The sequence below is a fragment of the Pempheris klunzingeri genome, unplaced genomic scaffold (genome assembly GCF_042242105.1).
Source record: "Pempheris klunzingeri isolate RE-2024b unplaced genomic scaffold, fPemKlu1.hap1 Scaffold_166, whole genome shotgun sequence".
Lineage (NCBI taxonomy): Eukaryota > Metazoa > Chordata > Actinopteri > Acropomatiformes > Pempheridae > Pempheris > Pempheris klunzingeri.
Window position 1 is genome coordinate 9,643 of NW_027255069.1, and position 26,048 is coordinate 35,690.

Consider the following 26,048-nt stretch of genomic DNA (forward strand, 5'->3'; position numbering starts at 1 on the left):
AGTGACCAATGTAACGAAGTAACTGAGTATTTTTAGCTCTTTTGGAAAATATACGTTCATCTTGTTCAAATGTACGATCAATTTCGTATTGATCTATAGTTTTATCATCTATGTCTTTACGTTGGCGACACATTGATACACTTGATGCTTTCATGCGTATAGGAAATATTTGTATAAGATTTGAACGATGTATTTCTAAATCTAAGCTACACTGTCTAACAAATTCATTCAATATCAATAAAACAGCATGTATAAGGTTTTCATTATTATCATCATCTGATTTATTGACGGAGCTTAATCTTGATGTTGCTTGTAGAGGAATATTTCTAGATATACTAGAAATATTTGATTGATGACTAGGAATAGCGCTATTCGATGTTGCTATAATATTTGTAGTTGCTATTCCTAGTGCAGAAGTAGCTGTTGAATTGTTCATTGTTGGTATCATACGTAATGCTTTCTCATAAATAAATTCATACCAATTAAATGTAGACTTTTGAAATAATTCACGTTGTGCCAGTATTGTTAATAATGAACGTACTGTATAAGCGGCAACAATTTGTGTTTCATATCTTGTATCTTTAAAACAAGAAAAAATATGTTCAAAGAATGGTTGAATATATTGATAAAAATTGTATGGTGAACCATAAGCTAGTTCTCTTACGATAAGAATCTAAAAATTTGATTATATAAATATTTGTGTATATAAACTAAAAATGAGTTTTTTAATTTTTATATAAATAATTCTATTATTATGAGACCTAAATTAATAATTTTATGACATCAAACGAAAAAACTAAATCTTCTGAAATACAATCCTTTACGATAGATGATTTGTCGTAAGTACTACGACTCGTACAAACTTTAAAATATCCATATTATACATATGGTAATCGTAAGTAAATATATATTAAAATGAATAATAATTTTTCGAAAAAATACTCATTTTAAAGAGAAAAATAATAGATTTGTGTGTCCTACTAATTTACGGCTCGTACGTAAATTTTTTTAAGAAACCACGCATGCGTGCACATTTCGTACGTAGTTTCTGTGGAGCTTAACCAGTTTAAATTTGATAATAAATTATCCTGTTTTATAAATATACAAAAAGCTTTAATAATATGATTATACCGGCCTATTTTTAATGAAGCAGGATCTAACTCAATGACTTTGGATTAACTCATATTAAAGTTTAGTTTTCCTTTAGATTCTACTTTAAAGAATCAGTAGAGTATCATGGAAACGTACAATACTGAGTCTCAGCCTGACGATCGCAAAAATATTAAAAAAATTATGTTTAAATAACGTCGAATCATCCTCTCAAGATGTAGAAAAAATAATGAATTTAAGAAATAAATAAATAAATCACCAAACACAATTGCCACTTGAGAAGTTTCATAGTTTCATAAACAGATATAACATCAAAAAATAACTATTTGGGTAAATCTAAAAGTTTGGATGAAATTGTTTTTAAGACATGTAATGGTGATCTTCAATCAATATTGGACTCACAGGACACCAAGGATATTTTTAATGCATATGAAAATGGGCTTTATTGTCAACAAAGACGAAGCATTTTGAGCATTTATAATTTTGCTCAAAATTATTATTTTTACAAAAAAATTCCATGTATATTTTCCAATTAAAACGAAAAGAATGGGACAAAATAATAAAAAAATGGTTACAGTCTTTATAGACTTGTTCGTTTTTAGGCGAAAAACTCCCACCGCTTATTATTGGAAAATATCAAAAACGCCGACCCCTCGAATTAATGAATTAATGAACGAATTAATGAACGAATGAATGAATTATCAAAATACCCAATATCTTATTAATTTAGTTTCAAAGCTTGGATGGTCACTGAGATCTTCTCAAGTGTGAAAGAAATTTTATATCTAAATTTAAAAATGACCAATAAAAAAATACTATTATTTTTTTATGAAAATGTAGTGTTTCAATTAAATATAATTATCTCTAATATAAAACCAAGATTTTAATAATTTTTTAGCTTTATAAAGCATTTTGACCAAGGAAGTATTTACAGTTTTAAAGGTTCATATAAGAAGTTTATATATAGATGATGATTTAAAAAAAATAATTCGAAAATAGAAACTATCAAAAACTGCTTTAAAAAGGCATTTTTTGTTATTTAAAAAAACGACAAAGTTATCAATAAGCAGAGTAATTTTTCCAATATATATGAACTAAATTAAATTATAGATACATAAACTTCAATTATCTGCCAGAAAAGTCAACGTTGGCGTGAGTTGCGAATCCCGTGATATCACCACTAAAAATCCTAATTAATGACGAGAATTCTGATAGCAGTTGCTTTAGTAAATTTTGTTGTGAAAATATATCAACAAAGGCAGTTTCAGATGCACTATCGTTGATAAAAAAATGAAAAGCTTGTACTATTACCACAAGTACCGGATTTAGAATTCTTTGTTTGTGAAATAGTGCATTCTAAAATAAAAGAAAAATTTATTCGATAATTATTCTAGTAAAAAGTAAATTTTCGAAATGTACTTTTTGATTATTTGCAAAGGAAATTTTAAAGCAGTGTACTGAATTTTGATTTATAATAAATAGTTATGTGACGATATATAAAAAAACATTAAAAGTGCGAATAATAAACTACAAAGTTAAATATTTTATTCTTTTAATGAGTTTAAGACTATATCTTTATGTGGTGCGCATGCCTCAATTTGGCGTGGCACGCACATTTTTTCGTCCTCTCATAAGTAGGTGCGACGCGTCGCCTACTGTAGTAACTGCACGTTTCTATAAAAAATTAAGGATACTTTTTTATAGTGCGACGGTGAAATCGAATGCTGATGCATTGCGAGTAAATTCTTGTCTTCGTTAAGGTGATTCCCAATAATCAGAATACAACAATTGATAAGGTAGGAGTGGTGGTCACTCCATGACGAGGAAAATAAATATTTAAACTCTCATATTATTGCAAAATAATAAGCTAAATCATCATATATATATTTTATATATGATGATTAAGTCCACTACGGTGGCCGCGCGTCAAATGAAGCAAGTCTAACGAACCTAAACTTCACAGTCAAATAAGTTGCGCGCGCTTTTTTAGATGGTAAATAAAAAAATACTTTTAAATATTTCTACAATTCCGACCTCAACGTATACCATTCAGATCCATAATTAATCACGCAGTTGTTGTTTATATATATAAAAATTTAGAAAAGATAGTTTACGTTGGCAATTGTAAATTCTTTATGAGGATTTATAAATTACACTTTATTTTTTTTAATTATAATAGATACCGTTAATTTATTTTTAAATCTAAATATAAATTTATTGGAAATTTATGAATAAATGATTTCTCCACTCAATAATTCTATTTAGGTAGTATTTAAAAAGTAAAATAGAAACGTCATTCTGAGACTGCGCGGTTAGCAATCATCAAGAAAATTATTGGTCTTGTTGAAAATAAAATTTGAAAGATCATACAATAACAATATCTATGAATCTAATGTTTGTTTCATCTTTAAATTTGTGAAGAAGAAAAACAGAAAATAGTCTTGAATTTTAATATTATATTCTAATCAGAGGATGACATGGTGTGATGTTTATGCATGAAATAACTGCAAATACTTTTACAGTCTACTATATTTACTTTCACAAAAACCGCCTTTTTTATGTATGTAAACCCAACTTTAATTACTTAATAATTCAGTAGCATGACTCTTAATTCAACGCAATAGCTGTATTATGTAAAATTAGTATAATCACGATTATTTTGTAAAAGCAAAAGTCATTATGTGATCTATTTTTTTATTAAAAGAGTTGAGATTCTGTAGAATATCTAAATTACTTATTTTTCACACTTTTATATCAAAAATAAGAATAATCTTGATCCTTTAGGATCATTAGGGGTTTTCGCTACCTGATTTGTTAAAGAACATTCCGTTACAACTAATTATACTCAAAATATGTATCAATTCGTAACTCTACAATAAATTATATACGACGCTGGCAGTATTAATCTATATTTATTTTATTTTTAAGAATCTAATAAGAATAAGTGCGTAATCGCTTATCACATAGATGAATACTTTGTGATTTTAAATCTGCTGCACCTATGAGTGTATTACTTTAAAGTCAATCCGCTAATAGACTTTCAATTATATATCATAAATTAAATAAGGATGGATAATACAATTATTACATCATGTTGTAAAAGAACGTATTTAATTCCCATATCAGCGTGTGGAGTTAGAAGTGAATTTTAACGACATTCAAAACCCACTGCGACGAGTTAAGCTTTATATGAACAAAGCAGCAGAATATAGTCTTATGTGATTATGTCAGCTTTTCAACAACCATTAAACACTCTCATCTTTACTAATTTAAATAAAAAAACCATTTTGAATTCACAGATATACAATATTAAAAAAATATTCCCAACAAGTAGAGTGGTAATAACCAATGTAAGAATAATCCTATAGACTATTTGTTTATATATTTATAGCACAGTACTACGTAAAATTGTAAAATTGTAAAATAATTGTAAATTTTCCACTGTTTATAATTTAGGAGTTTAGCTCAAAATATAGAATATTGTGATAAATAATAAAACATAACATTTTGCTTTATATAATAACGATATAAAAAAAATTTTTAAATCGAAATATGTAGCTCATTAGTATGGTATATACTATATGGAATAAATGGTGCAGTTATTATTTAGGAATAACTCCACTAAACATATAACAGATTCACAATACATTTATCAAAAAATAAACACTACACGATTGAATAATTTATTAAATTAAAATTTTCTAGAATAAGTTATTTGGTAGATTGTAACTTTATTATTTACAACATAATTGTAAATAATGTCACAACCCATAATTCCATATTTTTTTGTCGAAAACAGTAATTATTCTTAAAACCATGAATAAAAGATATTACTTAATAAAAATTATCATATTATGTCTTAGCTGTCAATTATTAATTTTCGCTTAGAAATATTAACTTCAAAAATACATTATGAATATCATATTAAAACCTCGCCTATATTAATAGTAATAGATTAATCTCAATATGTTTCATGAAATAATTAAATTATATTCAAAAAATTATAAACATACAGAAATGTATCTATTTTCACTGTTTTCATCAGAAAGATTTTTAATACGCATTTTTAATTCTTCCTCCAGTGTATCAGCTGTAGTAAATCCACGTAATACAAGGTAGGGTAGTAAGCGTGCCGCTATTCTAGCAATCATTGGATCTGAACTAGATGCACATCTTATTATATTTGAATGTAGACTTTTCTTTTTAAGTACAATATCTCCAACAAATTCAATCAGATTAACTATAAAAAACAGATAGATATACAAATTAATTAATAAAAATATATAATTGATTGTTACCTATTGCAATTATTGCAAAATTCATGTCATCTACATTTGATGAACCTAATAAAGCTGATAAATAATTTGCTATTGCTCTTATCTCTGGTACCATTTCTGCATCATCAGCTACAATGTAATGCTGTTCCATTGTTAAGTAATAACGTATTTCATTGAATAATATTTTTTTGTCGGCATTTTTTGAAAAACGAATCTGTTTTAGCTTTTTCTCCATTTAATATTTCAGAAATCAGGGTTAGACTTTAAAACATTTAATCTACTCTAAAGCGAACTGTTACGATCGTTAATACACTTTTAAAGTGAATTCATCGCTGTTTATTATTTATTTTTAAAAAAATTTTTTCATGTAAACTATTATGAATTTACCTTTAGATACATAAATTAAAATTTTATATATCCAAAATGAGCATATAAATTATATTTATTAAAATTTAGTTATATCTAACCTATGTGAAAATCTGTCTTTTATTTTATTATATAAATTTTGAAAAATAATTTCTTTTATTAGATCTTTTTAACAATATTTTGTCGATAGATCTCTCTAATACAAATAATGCACAAGTAAATTCTTCTATTTTAATCAATTAATCAACATCATTATCCTTAATTTGATAATAATTTTTGAATTAAATGATTTTACAATTTAGAATCAAATATTCTATTTATTTTTTTGTAGGCTAAGATCAATATAAATAATTTAACTAGCAATATAAATGACGAAAACGTTCAACGATTATTCAAATGCTCAATAATTATCAAGATTTGAGTATCATACATCTATTTTATTTGTAAAATATATATAAAATATTTGTTGTATTAGATCTTTATTATTCTATAAAATATATGAAAAATATTTTTTATCTTATATCTGTAAATAGAAACTAAATTTTTTTTTAATTTTAAATAATTTTTTTTAATTTTAAATAATTATTTTTTTTAATTTTGAATTATTTTTTTTTTTAATTTTAAATAATTATTTTTTTTAATTTTAAATTGCAGCTCTCTATATTCTTATAGCATAGAATAAATTTCATTTTTTTAATATTCTAATTAATTAAAATTTATTCTATTGATGAATTTATTGATATGATATAACACTAAATAATTTATTTCATTATTTAAGATTACAACGTGCTTTATTATAGCGACGTATAAATTCTTCAAAGTTATTTTTTTAATTTATGTTTACTAGGATTATATTTTATCGAAGATTTCTGAGTTCATTAAACCATGATAAATCTGTATTTATGTGGCCCACCCTGAGGAGATATTAATTAATCCAGTTGATGAACACAAACGAAAAGCTAATTTCATCATTAATTGTAACTATACTTGTTTTAATATATTCTATGTATCAATAATTAAGGTAGCATTATTTAACAAGTATGACAAACCACAATGATAATCTGAGCAATCATCAAATTTGAAATTTGTAATGAGTGTAAGTTGCGCGCGCTATACATAAACGAGTAAACAAAAAACTTTTCTAAAAAATACTACGCGTAAGATTCGTAAAGTTTATTTATTTAGTTGTTAATATCTTTAATGATTTTGAATTTTAATATGAATTATAATACCAAATAAATATTAAAATATATAGTATGAATAAATTATGATACGAGTGAATTATAATATAAATAATTTATTATATAACTAATTTGTAATATGAATAATTAATTTGTGATATCAATAGTTTATAACAAATAATATGTAATATGATATTCTGTATCTACAAAAAATTAAGCCTACTTTAAAAAATGAGATTTTTAAGGCATATTTAGTCAATTTTAAAATAAATCAGTTTTAATTGTTCTCTATCGGTCGATCGCTAGATTTCGTTGGAATATTAATTTCATAATTACCACTATCAATAAATGGTTTTTTATTCCATAAAATCTACTTGTGAATATGAGAAATTTAAATATGTAAAAACAAAAAGTCTTATATTTCCCAATTTGATATTTTATAAAAATGATAACCTATGATTGTTTTGCACATGCGCAATAAGTATTAAATTTTTGTAAATTTTAATTATTTAGTAAAATTAACAAATTATTGTTGCGGAATAATTTGATTGAATAAAATTCTTTGTGTTTTAGCTCTCAGATTTTTCTTGAATAAAAAAATTGATACTCACATGTCACTTTTCGACTTTAGAGTCACATTTATACTTAATGAATCATATTTTTAGTTCTCAAATTATACATTAATACTATTTAGTACTCCTAATTTATTTATGCAGAAATATATTGGTCATAAATGGTATATTTTAAGTTTGACTGGACTACATTTGCAGAATGGTACGAAAGTAATAAGGAAATATCATCTTTATGTGCATTTGACTGTCATCAACTTATAATATTCTTTTTTAAATAATATATAATTTTTTTGAATACTATAGCCATTAAACTTAAAATATATTTTATAATTAGACTCATTTTATGGTCACATTTACAAGTCGATCGATTATATTATATTTTAAATTATTATCTTCGTTTATTTTTAAATTTGAACTTTTACATTACATTTATATTTGAAAATTAATTAATTAACATACTTTGAATGTTTCTGCAATAATAAAGATTATATTGAATCTTTGTGACGCCTGATTACCTACGTATATTTAAAGAATGGCTAAGCACTCTAAAATTATATTACGGGTGTAAAAAATAATTGCATACCTCGAATAATTTAGAAATTATAGTTTCTCATACAATTCATTTTTTTGTAATATTATGCAAATTTTCTTTTTCGACTTTATTAAAATTATTCTGTCCCCACTATATATAAATTTTATTTATCACGAATTGACAAAAATATTATGTCAATTGATTCGCTATTGTTTAAAAAAATTGATCTGTTTTAACATGATATTCTATTGTTTCCTTTTTAAGTTCTAGAAGACATTTCCCTTTAGGCAAAATTACACAGACCGTGATTCACTTCTTGATTATTCGTTACTATTCATTAAATTTGGTGTGCGATATAATTAAACAAAAAATTCTTCAGATTTGAAAATATTGATAAATTATGCTTACTTTTGCTACGATATACACAATAAAATCAAAGTATTACAAAATCTTGGATTAGAATTACATTATTTCATGTGTTTATGTTTCGGTGAAAATTTTTTTGCTGAACGTAGATATTATTGATAAATATTACTAAAGGTATAATTCATATGAAAAAATGCCTCTATAATTTTAGCTGGAAAATTTTTTAAATATCCAGGTTTCCAATGTGTAAGGTATTCCTATTTATTATTACGATAATCCTACGATGACGTATAATGACATTGGAACCCATATCGGATGCTCATCTAATACCACAATTATAAAAAGGGAAAAATGTTATTAGCGTTTTACAGTCTCTAAATTATATAAAAATTTTCTAAAATATAGAGTCTGAGTTATTGCTCCAACTGGTGAGAAGGATATACCCAAAAGAAAATACATCGTAGGCGAAATTCTTCGAAATCGGCAGTACTGAGTAATTGGTGGAGTGGACGATAATGGGAATTTTTTCTTGCGTATAAAGCAACGAATGAATTTGTTAATCTTTAATGAAGTATCCTTTAAGGCTTCTAAGAAGCCTTGACTATTTTGTCGGATAATTGGAAAGGATACTATTGCCTACGGTATTTAGGTTTCATCTATAAAGTGGTGATCCATAAAAGACGGTTGGCTTTCTCTGACGGAGTACATATTACAAAGATAGATGCAACTCGGAAAGTTTTTACACGTAAATATCGAAACACCACAAGTACAAACACAGCGACTATCTTTCACTGTGTTGCCGAATTTATGTACCGCAGAAAATATTATAACAAGGAATTATTTGTCTTATTAAAATCTATAACACACAATAACTAATTGTAATGCTTACGATTCTTTCCGAAGTGTTTTTATTTTTCCTCGAGCGAATCATGGTCAGGCAATTTGAACTTCGTTTTATTATACTTTTTGTAGTATAAAAAGACAGATAACTATTTCTATGATATATTTTTTCTACAATATTTTCTCTCATATCGATATTTTGAGTAAAAATATTTCATTTTTAATCTACTAAATACCACAAAGTCTTTTTTTCAAACATTTGTTACTGATAAAAAATAAATAATCTGCATTATTTTGAAGATATGTTAGTAGATATATTGATTGAAAATTTAGGAGAATAGAGTCTTAAGCAGAACAAAATTATCCTTACACAAAAATAAATTTTAATATGTTTGTTTCTAAAATTTTAACTGCTTTTTATAAATGTAAAAATTATTATTTGTAGCAGCCCATAAATTTAATATATCTAAAATTTATTTTCTACATTAATGAACCTTTTTGTTACAACAAAGAATTCTATTGTTAAAAGTAAATACTCTGCAATATTTATAAGAATGAAAACTTCTTATATATCAGAAAATATACCATTTTCACATATTTTGTCAATAAAGTATCAGTTGATGTATTTCTTGTGCTCATTATAAGTAAAGTGTGGCGTAACTACACTTTGAGGCACTCAATTTAATTATTAAGTTAAAACTATGAGATTATTTTCTATTTATAAATATTTACTGTTTTATTATCTTTTAAATGCTATAACATTATTGATATTTTGTTTTAATTAAGAAATTAATGTAAAAATTTGTAAGAGAAATAATTTATCATAAAATGCTGAGCTTTTTTGTTACAGAATACCCACCATATTGCCATGATATAACCAAAAATTTTAAATTTGTGATAGTTTCGCTATCACAAATTTTGCTATAATCCGATTCATAATTCTCACTTGTATTAAAAAAATAGAATTGAATTTATAAATTTTAGTTTTGTAGATCATAAAAATGACAATAGTTTGAGTCATTTTAAATCTATCTATATTTGAAGTGAAAAATTCTTGAGTAAAAATCTCCGCTTAACACTTTAGTGAGTTGGACGCTTGTGATACACCGAACAACATTTTGTTAAGTATTCAATGCTTTCTTGAGTCTTATTTTTTCATAGGCAACTTTTTAATAGCTGATTACAAAGTTTTTTATATTTATCTCCATAAAATATCTGAAATTTATTGAGAATTTGTGTATTAAATTACATTAGAAGAACGATATCTAATCAATGGTGCGAAGCTTTTTATAAAAGACTAAAATCAAATTTTTTATAGTTAGCAAACTAAACAAAGTTATTACTTTTCCGCCTAATCAATTAATCAAAGTTGTAAAAAAAAGGAATGGATTATGAAAAGTTGAGTTGCTTTATTAAAAGCCAAATAAAGTGAGAGGGGAGTCTAATATTATATAATTTGGTAAAATTAAATCACTTTTTTTAATTATCAAATAAAATAATGTTAAGTACTCATATTTTTTTGCAACGCATAAGCATATAAGTAAACGGAAAAATAATTTGAATTACTCGTTTTGCGTCGTAAAAATTCGCAGGCACCATATAAAGTTGAAATGAGTTAGATAGAACATTCATAATAGAATAAAAAATGTTAAATCAGCGGCTAATGTTTACAAAGGGTGGGTCAATAATTTCTTAATCTTTTAAGCTGAATTTTAAGTTCTTGAATGTAATATTCAGCCCGTTGTCTAAAATTACAGATATTTGAGGAATGGCTTTCAATTTTAAATATTTCAACATAGAAAATATCGATGAAATTAAGTTTACCGACATTTTTATATATATACGAAAAAATGAACTGACTGACTTGTGTTTATGTGGAGCGTGTGGTTCCCCGATGCTTAGAGTTTTTTTTTCTCCGAAAACGGACAAAAAAAATTAAATTTGGTCTTCTCATCTGGAGCGATATAAAATTTTTTTCAAAATATGAAAAATAAAATTTCCTCTTTATCTCTTTTTTGAGGTCATCGTGTACAATTTAATCCAACGCTTAAATATACCTTTCTTTATTCCGTCATTCCGTCATGATGAAATTTGTTTTGTGACTGAAATTATAAATTATAAATTAAAATGTTGAATAATTTTTTAATTGACGTATATTAAGTAAAATAAATCAATAAGTTAGTTACGATTTTTACTCTGGCGCGTAGTATATTCACAATATCTCCACATCTATTAGTTTGTTTCATTAGATTTTAAGCTCAATATTAGCTATAATAGTATTTTTAGTTTCTCACATTTTTTAACTCAAGAGAAATTCATCTAAAGGATGATATTTGACATTAATTGATCAAGAGTCTCCTAAACTGAACTTAAAGAGTGAGTAATTATTGAAAAATCAAAAAAAGACTAAGTTTATTCAATATAAAGGAGTTTATAAGTGAAATAAATTTTGAGAAAATAAAAATATTTTTGGATTATAGTAAAATATGAAAAATAGTTAAAGGTAAATAATAAATTTATATAATTTTTTCTTGATATATTAATTTTTACCTTCAATTTTTTTTATTGCGATAAGTGTGTTATAACTTAGTTTAAATGATTTAATTGGTGTTTTTTCATATGTTTCTAAGCAACAAAACTAGTTATATGCTAATTATCAGAAAAAATAATTTAATTAAAAATTATGAAAAAACTTGATGCTTTATGTTGTTAAATTTTCACTTTAATGTTAAAAAATAAACATAAAAATTTTTTATATAATTGTTTCCATTACTTTACTTCAATGACACCAAACGTTTATAGTTTGTTTTTTTGTAACGATCCATGCACTTAGTGTATTGTCCTTATCTATTTGTGATTGATGACTTCTTACAAGACAATGTTTTTAAAATCTTTTTCAAAAAAGAAACCTATGAGTTTTATAAATATAGGAAAAATTGGATAAATGCTTCAATTAGCGGTATTGTTGGGGACATATTCTTTGATGGCGACAGGACAGCTGCGTTTAATGTTTTTTATCGCAGCGTCACGTAATAAACGTATAACGAGGCGAAGAATCATAGAATCTTCTAACAAAAGACTTTCAGAAATTAAACCATATAAAGAATTGTGTTACAGTTAACTAATTTTTTCAAAATACATTAACGAATCAAATTCAAGTTGGCGTCGACTTAGTAATTTCAAATGGTTAATTATATACAGAGTCAACTTTGTTGCACGGAGGTAATATGGGACCACACGTATACTTTTTGGATTTTTTTGCGAGTCAGGTGCTGTTATACAGTCATCGCGGTAATTAAAAGATTTCCTACAAAAAGCATACCGATTCTCCAGTTTATAGCCGATACAATACTGAAATCAAAACAACTTTCTCTATCGCTGCCGAAATAATAAATTGATTCTTCATCATATCATAAACGACGACGATTGTGAAAAATTGTTCAGGTTTTTGATGACATCTAAACTTATACATGATGTCCCTGTAAAATGCAAAATCTGTAACATGAATACCCCTGTAAGCGAGAAACAGCACCATAAAAGGAACCGAGTTATTCCTCAATACATCTACATTTGCAAAAAGCGATTTAGTATCTTTTCCTTTTTATAAGATTGTAGTAAATCTCGCAAAAGATGTCTCCTTACAAAGGTACCTTCATTTCATCGTCGTCGGTCTCCCTTGATGCGTCGCATAATTTATATATATAAAATTGTGAAAATAATTTATTATTAAGCTCTGGACCACACAATGCTCTCTTCCATTGAGAGAATAAATATTGTTAAAAAATATATTTGCATTGGGTTGTAAAAATCAGAAACGTCGTTTCCGATTTTTTCGGTAACAAAATGAAATTTGGAGGTCCGGAGTGTATTGTGTATATCTGACGAAAGTATGATGCGTGAAAAACGCAAATACAACACAGGTCGATATTTGGCTTTTGACAAATGGAAATTGTCGAAAGATAAGGGGTTCACGACCCCCAACCTCAAGTGGTTCCCAATAGTAATTACTTTAATTATTGAACTTTTTTATTTTTTAAAAAAGTTATGTCAAGCGGAAGTGAGAATTGCCCTTCATATACTGATGCTAAGTATATAAATTTTTAAAAATGTTCACAATTTTTAGGTGACGGGGAACTTATTGTGACAAAAAAAGAACGATATGGTCATAGAGTTGATAGGCCTCGAGTCTTTGGCATATACCTCTGTTCATTATCAGAGGACAATCGAAAAAAGCTGGAAGAAGCACGATTCTTCTATGTGGAAAAAAGGGATTCCAGGACTCTTGCGCCCGTCATTCTTAATAAAGTCACTCCAGGAACCACTATTTATAGTGAAGAGAAGGGGCTTACAACACACTCCGAAATTATGGTTTTGACCACATTACCATCGATCATTCGGAGCGATATATTGATGGTGGCAGGCACTCCAACACCATTAAATGTTCCTGAAAGTTTTAAACCCTGCCTCTTAAAAATAAGGGATTCCGGTTTGAGTATATTCACTCCAACCTCCAAGAAGCGTGGTTTCAATCAACCTTCCATGCCAAGGTGAAAGTGTTTCATAAGTTTTAAAACTAATCAAATTAGATTTGAATCTAAACCGTATATTTTTTTTGCACTTTATATTTTTTTATAAATTTAAGTAGATTCCATTCAAATATTTCAGAACACTTTCTATTGTGTTACAGTAAAAAGTAGCACACTAAAACTGTGACATTTATATACCTATAGTTAGTTTATGTCTCATATTGTGTTTTTATTCAAATGTTTGTTTCAATTTCTTCTTTTTTATATTATTTTTAAAAGTTATCAAATTGATAATACATTTGTTTGAGCCAAAAAGCATCGGATAAACTATACATATACGAACAGATCATTATTTAAAATTTTTATGTTTGAAATGTCAGAAAATAATAAAAAACACAAATTAAATCATTTGAGTTAAGTTGTAACATACAATAAAAATAATTAAAGGTGGAAATTAATATATCAATAAAAAACTACATGAAGTTATACTATGCTTCTTTAATTATTTTTCATGCTTTACTATAATCCAAAAATATTTTTATTTTCTAAAAATTTATTTTACCTATAAACTTCTTTACATTGAATAAACTTAGTCTTTTTTTGATTTTCCAATAATTACTCACTCTTTAAGTTCAGTTTAGGAGACTCTTGATCAATTAATGTCAAATATCATCCTTTAGATGAATTTCTTTTGAGTTAAAAAATGTGAGAAACTAAAAATACTATTATAGCTTATATTGAAATTAAAATCTAATAAAAAAATTAATTAATTAATTAATTAATAAGTATGGAGGTATTGTGAATATACTACACGCCAGAGTAACAATCGTAAATAATAACTTATTGATTTATTTTACTTAATATACGTCAATTAAAAAATTATTTAACATTTTAATTTATAATTTATAATTTCAGTCATAAAACAAATTCCATCATGACGGAATTTGTGAATGAAGAAAGGTATATTTAAGCGGTGGATTAAATTGTACACGATGACCTCAAAAAAGAGATAAAGAGGAAATTTTATTTTTCATATTTCGAAAAAAAAATTTATATTCCTCCAAAAAGGAAGACCAAAATTAATTTTTTGGGAACGTTTTCAGAAAAAAAAGCTCACAAAACGACCCACAATAGTCCTGACTTGAACGTTTAATACTAAATTAAATGACTGTAATTCATGAATTCGGAAATAAATGGTACTGATTAACCCTCTAACGATCAGAAAAACGATACCCACTAACTTTTTTTGTTTAAAATTTACCACATTTTTTTATGTAATAAAAAATGTAAATAAATAAGCCATCACTGGTAAGTACTACTGAATTTTAACACGTGAAACTATATGAATCGTTAAGCAATTATACACGTTAATCTATGCAATAATCCAACTTATGCACATCCTCGTTACAAATCCTCGCGTAAGAAATGATTGCTTCAAATGAAATCTCCACATTTTCAACCAGAAAAATATAATTTCAATACTTATTATTCGCGTTTATAACAAATTTTGAACATATGATTCAGAAAATATAGTTTGAAACAAATTTTACACAATATAGATGTTTTACTATCTTTATTCTTACACAAAAATCTCAGCGTGTTGGCTTTCCATTAAATTTTGTCTTTTTTTGGAATTACAAATTTCTTTGATCTCTTCTTAATTGCCTTTGTTGAATTACGATGTAAAAGTGGGATATATAGTTTCTCCTACATTTTTTCCATGAAGAATCTTTCTGACTTTTCTCATTTTGAAATCTATCTTTATATAATGAGATCTCATTAATCAGTGATAGGCTAATCATATTAAAAACAAAATCAGAGATCATCGTCTAGTAAATATGTGTGTGTAAAATAATGCCAACATTATCTACCACAACTTTAGTTGTAGTGCATTATTACTTGCAGTTTGAACTTTGGCGATTCATCTGTAACAATATTCTTAGTAGTGTTACTTGACGATAGGATGACCCTTTTTACGCATGTAAGACTTCATCATGTATTTTTCATGAATAACAAAGTTACTACTGCACAATAGTATTTTTTGAAGGCAAGGAGGTATTTATTTTTACGTAACTTTACTAAGAATGTTACGTTTTTCATAGTAATTTTCTTGCCAGCTAAATGGATTAAAAAAGCTGGCGGCGAGAACATTTTAACCAGAGTGGGATAATGAGGTTGATAGTGAAATGACGACGTCTAAGCTGACATAACATTGTCTTTGTGCTCCAAAATTATTATATAAGGACATATACTTATATTTGAAATATAGTTAGCAATATGATCTACTAACAGATACAACTTTACTGCATAATTTGTAAATTTCATTTGCATATATTCATGTATTAATTTAGAGGTAATATCTCCCGCTCTAAAAGATACCACTTGTTGATCTATAGTTTATAGTAATATCTTGATTCAGATGAAAAATATTAAGTTATATGTTAACCAATTCATCCCATGTCTCAAGTATCTCAAGTATCATATATCATGAATGCAAAATTTATCTTAGTTCTCGCGCTGAAATATAGTTTTGAAATCATCAAAATGAGAGTCCTTGTAATTTGTTTAAATCGACGATGTGAAAGAAACTGCCTGCATATTTCTTCATCTTCACTAACACTAAAAAGATCGGATATTTAGTTGACTAGCCATTAGCACAAGAACTAAATAGCATTTAAACTTAATATTGTCCATATCATGCCATTCATCTTTAAAAAAAGTGCTTAAAAACATATTTGTGTACGCTTTAATTTTGTTATAAATCCCGGTTGTAAAAAATAACAACTGGCAATCATAGAAAGATTTTATTTATAATAAAAAGGTGACACTAAGTGCTAAATTCATATTTTCGGCTCGAGTTTCAGTTTAAATTAGTTTTTATGTACTCCAAATAATTCCATTTTTACTTTTTAAAATATCATCGTTTACTTAAAAATCTATCTCTTTATCAAATTGATCACTTTCATCGGTAATTTGGTCATAAAATTCCCTTCCGGAAGAGATTAACTCCTCACCGAAATCGATAATTTAAAATCATATACTTAACGCACATGCGCATTACATTACTTATTTTGTTAAATAAATTTACAAAATTACTTGTTAGCTATTTTTGAAACTTCGTTATTGAGTTAATTATAACACATTTATAATTTAGAGTAAAAAAAACGCATTTTTAATTTATAGTCAAAAAAGTAGAGTAAATTTGTTATATACGACTATATTCGCTCAATATCGGTGATAATTATTTTTACCCATAAAGATAATGATGTACTTGACTCTGTCACAACCAAACTATCAATAACATACTTTTCTAAAATCTAATATTTTTAAAACTTCACATTAAAAGAAATATCACCAAAATATTAATGTTAATAATGATCTGGCCGCTAATAGCATTTCCCACACTATAAAAGCGGTAACATTAATCAAGTTTGCATTACTTCTTTTTTTCCTTTTTGATGAAATTTTTGTTCAGTTCCCTTATCTTTCAGTGTGAAACTACAAAATTTTACCCCAAGACGTTAGAAGATAATCTTCAAATAAAAATCTTGGTACTTATATCTAAATATTTATCATATTTAATTAAAGAACATTATGCTTTATAGGAATAACTATGATATGAAACAATTCAAAAAATGGAAAAATATGATATTTTAAATAAAAAATTTTTGTTGGGGTAAATTTTACCTCAAAAACGTTGGAGGGTTATAGCTTTTTAAATATAAATGGAGCATAACGCGATTTAAATTTTTTAAGAGTATTAATCTCAGTTTTTTTAAAGCGATAATTTGTAATCTTTCTATGCTATGTTACGATATCTGAATAACAAAATATTGCTTAAATAATCATTATTAAATATTTTGTTAAAAGAACACTAAAGCTGGAAAATAATTGTTAATAAAATAAAATAGTTGCTAATAAAATAAAATAATTGCTAATAAATTAATTGCTTCTAAAATAAAATAATTGCTTCTAAAATAAAATAATTGCTAATAAAATAAATTGCTTCTAAAATAAAATAATTGTTTCTAAAATAAATTAATTGCTAATAAATTAATTGCTTCTAAAATAAATTAATTGCTAATAAAATAAATTAATTGCTAATAAAATAAATTAATTGCTAATAAAATAAATTAATTGCTAATAAAATAATTGCTAATAAAATAAATTAATTGCTAATAAAATAATTGCTTCTTAAATAAATTAATTGCTAATAAAATAAATTGCTTCTAAAATAAAATAATTGTTGATAAAATAAATTGCTAATAAAATAAAATAACTGTTAATAAAATAAATTACTAATAAAATAAATAGCTGCTAACAAAATAAATTAATCGCTACTAAAATAAATCAATTGCTTATTAAAAAATTATTAATGATTAAACAACTTTAGATATACAAACATCTCAAGTGCTAACAAGTTGCGTGAATTTCACACAGCTAATTTTAATAATAATAAAAAAACACATAACTAACATTAAATAACATAATTACTTAAAGATAATTCTTAAATGTGCAAAGTTTTTAAAATTCCAATTAAATGTACTTTACTTAAAAGTATTATCTACAAACTGCGCACGCATTGACAGCAACTCTTCTTTGATTTATTATTTCCAGAAGATAAAGTCACATAATTTATTTCGAAGAACTAAAATAATCATGTAAAATATAATATTATTATTTAATAAATTTTATACTATTTAGAATAAAATTATAATTATAATATGGATTCCAGAACAAATCTCACTATAAAAATTGGCCCATCAATATTAAATTCAGATTTGTCTCAACTTGGGGACGAATGTGTACGATTGGTCAAGAATGGAGCTGATTATATACATTTGGATGTTATGGATGGGTATATATTTTTTTAGATAATAAATAACAAAACTATTATTAATACTTAAAAAAGTTCATTTGTTCCAAACATAACATTTGGTGCGCCAGTGGTAAAATGTGTTCGTAATAAAGTTCCAGGAGTATTTTTTGGTATGTTATTATTGATTTGAAATATATAATAAAAGGGTACATATATCAGAAGAAATTTCAAATTTATAAAATTTTTTAGGAAATAAATTATTTATAAATATACCCTCTCGAGTATATATACTTTAAAGTAGTAAAGAATTTAATATTGCTATATTATGAGATTACGTAGATTTTAGTCGTAACTTTCTAATATATAAATGAAAATTTTATATTCTAGCTGATAAAATTTCAAAAGTTCAATCCATTGATCATACTTTATTTGATTCACATTTAAACTACTTGGATATTTGTACTTTATTAATATAAATATGTAACTTCGATTCATAAAAATAATTTATAACAGCTACAAGAAGTTTTTAGTTTATAAATCTTTAAGATGTCAATTAATATAAACGCAATAAATTTATATAATTGACATTATATTATTTTAATATATCATAATTATACTATTTATAAATATATCTTATCTTAGACTCTCTATTACAAATTTTATTGGGTTTTTAAGTGAAATTATTTTTCTAATAATAGTAAAATAAAATATTTAAACTTTATTCGATTCTATTGAAAAAATCAGATATAACCCATTCTATATTCCGTAAATTGTCTAACGATATTGTATAATAACTAATAATATTTAGATATGCATATGATGGTTGACTACCCAGAAAAAGTATATTATATTTATATAATATATAAAAATAAATTTGATAGTGGATTAAAGATATTAAAAATGCAGGAGGAAATCAATATACGTTTCATTTGGAATCATTATCAAGTATATATTTATCTGAATTTTATATAAGACTTTAATAAAATAAAAAAATAGAAGGAAACACAGAAAGTGTAATACAATACATCAGAGATTCAAATATGATGGTAGGATTGGCCATTAAACCACAAACGCCTGTAGAACAATTGATTCCTTTCATCGATAAAGTTGATATGATTCTAATAATGACAGTTGAACCAGGTTTTGGTGGACAGTCATTTATGTATGATATGATGCCTAAAGTAAATTATAATTATATTATATAAATTACAATTATATTTTCTCCAATAATAAAAATGCATTAATTATATGATTACAGGTTAAATTCTTACGAGAAAGATTCCCATATTTAGATATTGAAGTTGATGGTGGAGTTAATTTAAAGACAATAGAAGCTTGTGCTAAAGTAATGACCATCATAAATTATATAATGATCACTTGAATGTTAAAAAGATATAAATCTTTAAAATAATTTCAGCTTAATTAATTTATTTAAAAAACAATTATTTACGAATGCTCAAGATATTCTAACCCACTAATATAACTTTTCAAAGTGAATAAAAAGGTTGTGAGTATTTTATACATTGCAAAATATTTATTATGAATATTATTTGACATCATAGTGACAGATATGCTTAATCAGAATTTAATAAATTTGCTTTTTAAATTTACGATTAATCTTAATTCATAATTTGGTGATGCTAATAATGATTATTTTTTAAAATATTACTTTTATTATCACTATTGGAAAATTATTATTTAATAATTTAGTTTAAATGTTTGAAAAAGTTTATAGCTTTTATTGAAGTCATCATTAAATGAATTCTCTGATAAATTAGGAGGTGTATTATAAATATGATGAGCTACCTTACTTTGAAAATAATAAACTCAGAGATTTCTTAATTTGTAGAATTCTTAATTAATTTATATATTTCTATTAAAATGTTGAATCACATAATATTCCAACTAAAAAAATATTACTCTGCGATGATTCAATACGATATATTTGTTTTTTTGATAAACAATCAAAACTTCTACCACACATTTTAGACATAAATATTTAATAGAATATTTAATAGAATATCATCAAGTATACGCATGCTATATTTAATTATAGCTTAAGTATAAATTTTGATTGAATTATAGTCCAAGAATCTGTTTATGTCATGGTGATTTTAAGTAGATAATCTAATTTATAGAGAAGGCTATCACATCATTTTAGAATCATTTAAAATCGAGTCAGACTTTATAAAGTAAAATTTCCATTAGCTTATAATAAGCTCATACGGATACTCTAACGTAAAAGCATTGCTGTTGAATCTAATGAGATTTAATATATATTTTTTAAAATAATAAAAAACTATTCTATTTATGTCATATAATTTAATAATTATATGTTTAGGCTGGTGCAAATATGATTGTTTCTGGTACAGCAATAACAAAAAGTGATAATCCATTTGAAGTTATAAAAGATTTACGGCAATGCTGTCAACAACAATTTTTCAATAATGAGAAATATACAAAAAATTAGCTATAGTTTATTACATAATTCATATTTTTTAAAATTATTTCTTTTTATCAACTTTTAATGATGATACATTATTTTCAGAATTTCCATTAACAATGTTAGTAGTAGATTTTTGTTCACTAATAAATTTATTTATTGATGTTAATATTTTTGATTTTTTTTCCAATTTTTTAGCTTTTTTAGTATATATAGCATAATCTGCTAGTTCTTCTTCCTCATCTCTATTAATTAAATAAATTATAATAAAAAATGTTGTTACATTACTTATAGCGTATACATCTTTTAAGAGAGCACCACTGATTTAATTCTTTATCATCACACATTAGAATCTTAAATAAAAGAAATTTATAAATAGGTTAATGAATTTACATTTGAGGTCAACACAACTAGATATATTATGTAATATAAATATACTTCCTGGTCTGTTAGACCAAAACTATTGGCAAATGTTTGACGATAAGCAAACTTTTCAGTAGGCTGATTTTCATCACCTAATAGATTATTTGGAGTAGATTTGATTAAGTTGGAAAATGATTTTTCTAATTTTTTTGTTTCTTTTCCTCCTTACGTAGTCTCTTTTTCATTTGTTTAGTCATACGCAAAGGTGGTTGATTATCATTTTGATATTCTGCATTTACACGAACTCTATCCTTATTTGCAACTGAAAATTCTTGACCATCATCTACACATTCTTTATAATCTATATACTCTGCATCTGTATATTCCACTGGTTGAATTTCATTTTCATCATTAATATTTTCATCATTAATATTTTCATAGTAATCGTCATTAAAAAAATTCTAAATATGCTTAGAAAAAAAACCTAAATTTATGTTATTGTTACATTCATAAAGTTGTCATATTTTTCTTTATCAAAATCATCATCCATAAAGGTACAAAAATCAATATTTTCGTTCTTATTATTATTATCATTATTATTATTATAAATACCAGCGGTCTCTACATAAATATTTAGCTAATTTAAACACCAAAAAGCTTATTAACCTTTAATTTTGCTAAATTTATCATTGATATCATCTTTTTGCAGAAAGTGAAGTATTTTTATCTCATTTAACATATCTAATTTTTCCTAAAAGTATTGCATTTATTACCCATTAAGAATTAAAGAGTAATAAAATAATACGTGTTTTATTCAAAATGTATCGAAACATTTTAAATATACACAGCTAATATAATAAGAGTTCCGTTTTCTTGGAAATAATCAAACACTACTTCCAATTAAAAAATCCCATTTTTCTGAGAACAACGCTTTCGTAATTTTTCGTTTAATATCGGAAATCGGCACTAATCTTTATCTTTAATTAACTTGTATATTTGTAAAAATTTACAAGTTACTAGATTAGGGGAATGTAGTGGATGTGACAATGTTTAGATTAAATTTTTTTTAACTGCCTACTTTTGTAAGTATGGGCTGGAGCATTATCGTGATAAAAAACGCAATTATCAGATTTTCACATGTCTAGCCTTGAACTGGGAATAGCATCTCGAATACTATATATAACTTTTACATAATATTCAGTCTTAACAGTTACACCTTCAGGTGTATATTTATGATGAATAAGATATTCATGATAAATAATTAACTTGCGAATCAAAAAAACCTTTAACTTAACTAAGAACTCGGTGTGCTTTTTTAACGGTGATTTCCACATCGAAGAATGTACCTAAATTCCTGAATCATATCAATGAAGAAAAGTCTATCATTTACACGTTCATAATATTTTTTACATATTTATCATGATTTGATGACAAAATATAATGTTCTTCTGATGTTTCTTAGGCATTTCTTTTTGTTCCAGAGCTAACATATGTGTAACAAATTTCGCGGCAACCATTATCATTCATAAATCATAGGATATAACAACCCCTATAGAAATACTAATATCATCAACAATTTCTTTTATTATTTGTCTTCGATTTTAATATATCATATCCCTGACAGTCATTATTGGCCTTGAAGGAAGTTTGCCGAGTGGAATATCGCTTTTAATGGGATTTCTACCAGTGTTTAAGCTACGGAAGCTCTAGATCAACTCATATGATCATTTTATATTATTTTGAATGTTTCTGCGTTTGTTTTAACGATATATACTTAAAACTTAATACCAACCCTCTGATCGAGGTTTTCTGATATGATGTCGCGCGACGTCATATCATAAATAAAAACATATTTAATGCTATGTTATCCAAGTGTATTATTTTGAAAAGTTTCTTAGTATGTATAAAATAATTATTAACTATAATATTCAAAATTTTTAAGGAAACCGGTGAATGTTTAATATACTTTTTTAAAGTCTCGATACTTTTTGAACACACCAGGTTAACAGAAAAATTAGATGAATAAAATCATACTTGTTTTTTTTGCATTTTCTTTTCATTTCTTTTTTTATACGACGATCATCTTTTTTACGAGCAGATATATTGTCATTATTTATGGGTTCCAATTCCTGTTAATAAATCACTTATTTTTTTATAAATAAAATTTACTTTATTTTCATTATCATCACTTTCTTCATCAAGGTGTATATTGTTGGCACCTGTTTTCCTATACAATAATAGAATTATTACTATATATACTACACCACATATTTGCAGCTAAATTAATGATCATATCACTGATATATACAATAATATAAAAAGAAACGTTTTGCATGAACAAATTGAATATGTAATATTTTATGTTGCCTTCCAAACTAATTCTATGTCTATGCTACTCACAATCCCATAATTAGTTAATTAATTAATCAGTTAATTAATTAGTTAATCAATCAATCAATTAATTAATCAATCAATCAAATAATTAATTAAATGATTAATCAATCAATTAGTTAATCAATCAATTAGTTAATCAATCAATTAATTAATTAGTTAATCAATCAATCAATCAAATAATTAATTAAATGATTAATCAATTAATTAGTTAATCAAATAATTATAATTTTAATTTTTTTTGCGCTTGTTAACCCGTCAGGTTTTAAGTATCGAAAACGATATTTTTATTTTTTATTTTAAATCTAAATTTAGTCATATTTTAAAAGAATAATAGTTACACTATGATTTATCGTTTTCGTTAAAGATAAATTGATATGAAAAAAATTTGACGACATTGATGCTTTTATTATAAAGATCAGTATAGATTATAAATAGTGGCTTTCTTTCTCACTTGACTGATAAAATATGGTACAAAAAATTTTTAATTTTGCCTATCAACAGCTAACCTGAATTTTAAATACTTTTACATGGAATATAACGAGAAAATGATTATTCCTGCATCGTTTTTGATACGTAAACTTTTAATCCCTTGTTATGATCGTTGAGAGATTCTCAAAGTAAGCATAGCCATCGATTATACTGATGAACTTTGCTCGGCACATTTCAATGAGATTGTCATTTTGCCTCCTAATAATGTGGAAGACCTAACTGACGAAGAAGATTATTTTATAAAAGTACCAAAAAGTAACAGCCGTTAAAACATTTTTGCCCAAACTGCTGGGCTGGACACGTCAAAGCGTTAACATGTGACATCTCGAATTGTACAAAAAAGATTACTACGATCGCTAACTATTTTATAAATGCTTCAAGAGAGACTTTATTAATTTATAAATCGTCCTGTTTTCAACCCATAAGCGATAACTACAGAGGTTTGATATTTTGATCAACGATATACATGACTATTTATTATAGGTCCATATAAAATATTCAAAAACTTTGTAGAAAATATTTGTTCAAATTGTCAAGAAACAAAATCTATACACAACGCAAGAAATGATCATAATTTTCATGTGACTTTAGCTAAAATAAAGTCATTAGTTACTATATTATAACTCAAAGGTTATCATTCATTACCTCAACAAAACTGAACTTGGAAATTTTTCGAGATTCTTGAACCAATATCATCAAAAGATGAACGTCTCTTAAGCAATTCAAAGAGATAAAACTTTATATTCATTTCAGCAATAACTTCTCTGTTGATAAAAATGATAACATGGCGATTCTCATGAGACTTCCAAATGACAAGATCAATGATAACTTTTAAAGTATGGTGACTTCGACAAAGTCATTTCAATTAATGAACGAATGGTCTCCCACTTTGGTTTGCATTCCTCAAAGATGTTTAAAATGAATAAGTTTACATACAACTCTGTTTTAAAATTACTTGTTATGACAAGTAAGTGTGATAATATCTATTATTAATAACGTTTGTACCGGTAAAGTAGCAACAGAAAACAGTAAAATTGGTCTTGGAGCTAATTTAATAATGAAGTTTGTGTAAGAGCTAAACAAATTCCGAAGTATTTGAGCTTTATTTTTAATAAATTTTTTCCTCAAACATGCTTTTTAAAACAATAAAGGAAAAGAATACTACGACAATTTTTATGACCGTACGTCATAATAAAAAAATGAAAAAATTCCGGCTTACTTTTCCAGCTATGTTTAAAAAAACACCTAGAGTCCATTACGAAGAATGGACTGAAAGTGATAGCGTTTTGTGTAATTATCAGAATAAAGCTAGACAAGTGGCTCTCATGAGTAATTAGTTTTCATACAGCCTGTTATACAAGTTAAGATATTCTAAGCATAACAAAAAAGTCAAAATCAACAAACCCTTTATGATAAACTCAAGTATATAATAAATTTATCGGAGATGTAGATTTTGCTGATAACGGCATTGTCAGTTATAGATTAACCAATAAATAAAAGAAAACGAAAGAATATTTGCTAATGATATTTGCTAATGATAGCCGATATAATATCGAAAATAGATATGTGTTGTACACTCATAAGAATTACTAAAGTATTATGTAGGAAAGTAACCGATTTATTGGAGAAAACTAGGGAAATAGTTGCAGAGTAGATACATTTGTATGATGTTCAGCCGACTATTAGATCTTTTATTTCAACTAAATTAACTGTTTATTCGTGCCAGAATTCAACGATCAAGCGAAACAGTACCAAAAAGTGGTTGATGAT

General features: G+C 25.5%; 1 protein-coding gene across 1 annotated transcript; it reads left to right on the forward strand.

The window, feature by feature from the left end:
• Positions 1-18,494: 18,494 nt before the first annotated feature.
• Positions 18,495-21,007, forward strand: LOC139225400 (ribulose-phosphate 3-epimerase-like; the record flags this gene model as incomplete). Its single annotated transcript, XM_070856255.1, has 6 exons — positions 18,495-18,628; positions 18,683-18,759; positions 19,398-19,429; positions 19,471-19,534; positions 19,589-19,770; positions 20,931-21,007. Coding segments are annotated over exons 1-6 (566 nt in total), but the record flags the coding sequence as incomplete, so codon positions are not given.
• Between the last annotated feature and the right edge of the window lie 5,041 nt (positions 21,008-26,048).